We start from the raw sequence: 1,909 nt of genomic DNA, 5'->3' as shown, positions 1-1,909 counted from the left end.
CCGGACCAGATCATCTCCGACAACGGCACCCAGCTCAGATCCAACCAGTTGGAGGGGGTGCTCCGAGCCTTCCGGATAGAGCACCGAACCACGCCGGTGAGAGCACCCCACTGCAACCCGGTGGAACGCACCAACCGGACGCTGAAGACGATGATCGCCAAATACGTGGGCAAGAACCACCGGCAATGGGACGAGCAGATCGCCCCATTGCAGTTCGCGTACAACGCAGCCCGGCACGAGGCCACCGGATATACCCCGGCCTATCTGAACTACGGGAGGGAGCTCGCACTTCCGCATCCGGAGGACCGGAGGCACACGGCGAACGAGGCCCCGCACCATACGAGACGCCGGCTGGAGGAGGCCTACGAGGTGGTGCGCATAAACCTAACCCGAGGGTTCCAGCGCCCCTAACCCGAGGGTTCCAGCGCCCTAACCTAACCTAACCCGAGGGTTCCAGCGCCCCTAACCCGAGGGTTCCAGCGCCCTAACCCGAGGGTTCCAGCGCCAAGAAGCACAGTATAATCTCCGCCGCCGAGCGTGGCGACCCAGCATCGGCGACCTCGTGTGGAAGAGAGAACACCCACTCTCCAAGAAGGCGACCGGCTTCAATGCAAAGCTCGCCCCGAAATATACCGGCCCGTGGGAAGTGCGGAAAATCCGGTCACCCGTTATCGTGGATCTACGCGACACCCGTGGGAGATGGCAGCGACACATCCACGTGCAGGATCTCAAAAACGCGCCCCGCGAACCCCCCCGCCCGACGCCGACCGAGGACGACGCGAAACCCGAGACGTAAACAAGCCGCCAAGGCCGCCTCCGAAAAACACACGCCGAGCTCGGAGCGTGACGCATGACCAAAAAAAAAAACCCACCACCGAGCTTACCCGATAGCGGCCGCTCCGACACCAGCCAGTATTCGTTCAGAGCTCCGAACGTACACTACGAGCGATGGAGCAGCGAAACGAGTTGGAAGAGCTGTTCGGGGATATCTCCGATCTCGACGACCTGTGGCCCGTACTGATCGACCCCGGGCCGACCACCAGCCCGGAAAGCGCCCCGCGGCCCAGGGTGCCAAGCGTGGGCACTCGCATCCAGCGAGGCGACGCGGAAAGCCGTCGGCGGGCGATCTTCCTCGCCGAACCAGTGCCGCCGCGGCCCGCCCGACGCCGGTCCGAGCCGATTGGAGGGACCAGGCCGAGCACGCCGAGACGCAGCCGCGCCGAGGGGACCGGATCGAGCCCCGAGATCTCGGCCCTGACGGCCGCAGCGTTGGCCCGAGCCGCCAATCCACCGCGACGAGTGGCCCGACCCAGGGACGCCAGCCAGCCGCCGCCGTCTTCACCGACGCCCCACCGGACCACCGACATGTCGGGCCCCCCGAGGACCACCGACGGCCGGCCGCCGCCAGCCGACCGATCGCCGGCCAACCCAGGGCCGCAACCCCCGACGGTGAAACCACGGGCCGCCGCGCCCGCGGCCCCACCGGCGACCACCCGGCCCCCGCCGCCGGCCAACCGACCACCGGCCAGCAAGGAACCACGACCCGCGGCCGGCAGGCCACGGGTCACCACGACCGCCGTCCCACCGACGACCGCCCGGCCGATCGTCAGCGCCGCCATTCTCGGCCCGAGACCACCAGCAGCTCCGGCCACCGGGAACCGGCCACTCAGGGGGACCCACCAGCCGCCAGGGCCGTCGCCACCACCGCCGCCCGTACCGGTAACCCTACCCTCCGGCGAGAGAGTATCCGTACCGTACTTCGCGGCCCACAAGAACCGAAAGTTCCGCGCGCGCACCCCCAGCGCTCTGTGGGTCATCCGGTTCGACACCGAAGGAAGGGTGAGATCATGCACCCGCCGATAGGCCGCACGATTTCACCGAAGAGAAAATAAAGGGGGGGGGGTGATGT

At 67.6% G+C, this 1,909-nt stretch overlaps 1 protein-coding gene across 1 annotated transcript; it reads left to right on the top strand.

Annotated features, from left to right (window-relative positions):
- Nucleotides 1-948: 948 nt before the first annotated feature.
- On the top strand, nucleotides 949-1,839 carry LOC105564503 (vegetative cell wall protein gp1-like; the record flags this gene model as incomplete). The annotated part of the gene is made up of 1 exon (XM_012016921.1): nucleotides 949-1,839. A coding segment is annotated over exon 1 (891 nt), but the record flags the coding sequence as incomplete, so codon positions are not given.
- Between the last annotated feature and the right edge of the window lie 70 nt (nucleotides 1,840-1,909).

Source organism: Vollenhovia emeryi, unplaced genomic scaffold (genome assembly GCF_000949405.1).
Source record: "Vollenhovia emeryi isolate VEMERY1.0 unplaced genomic scaffold, V.emery_V1.0 DF943964.1, whole genome shotgun sequence".
Lineage (NCBI taxonomy): Eukaryota > Metazoa > Arthropoda > Insecta > Hymenoptera > Formicidae > Vollenhovia > Vollenhovia emeryi.
This window is presented reverse-complemented; position numbering and strand designations above follow the sequence as displayed.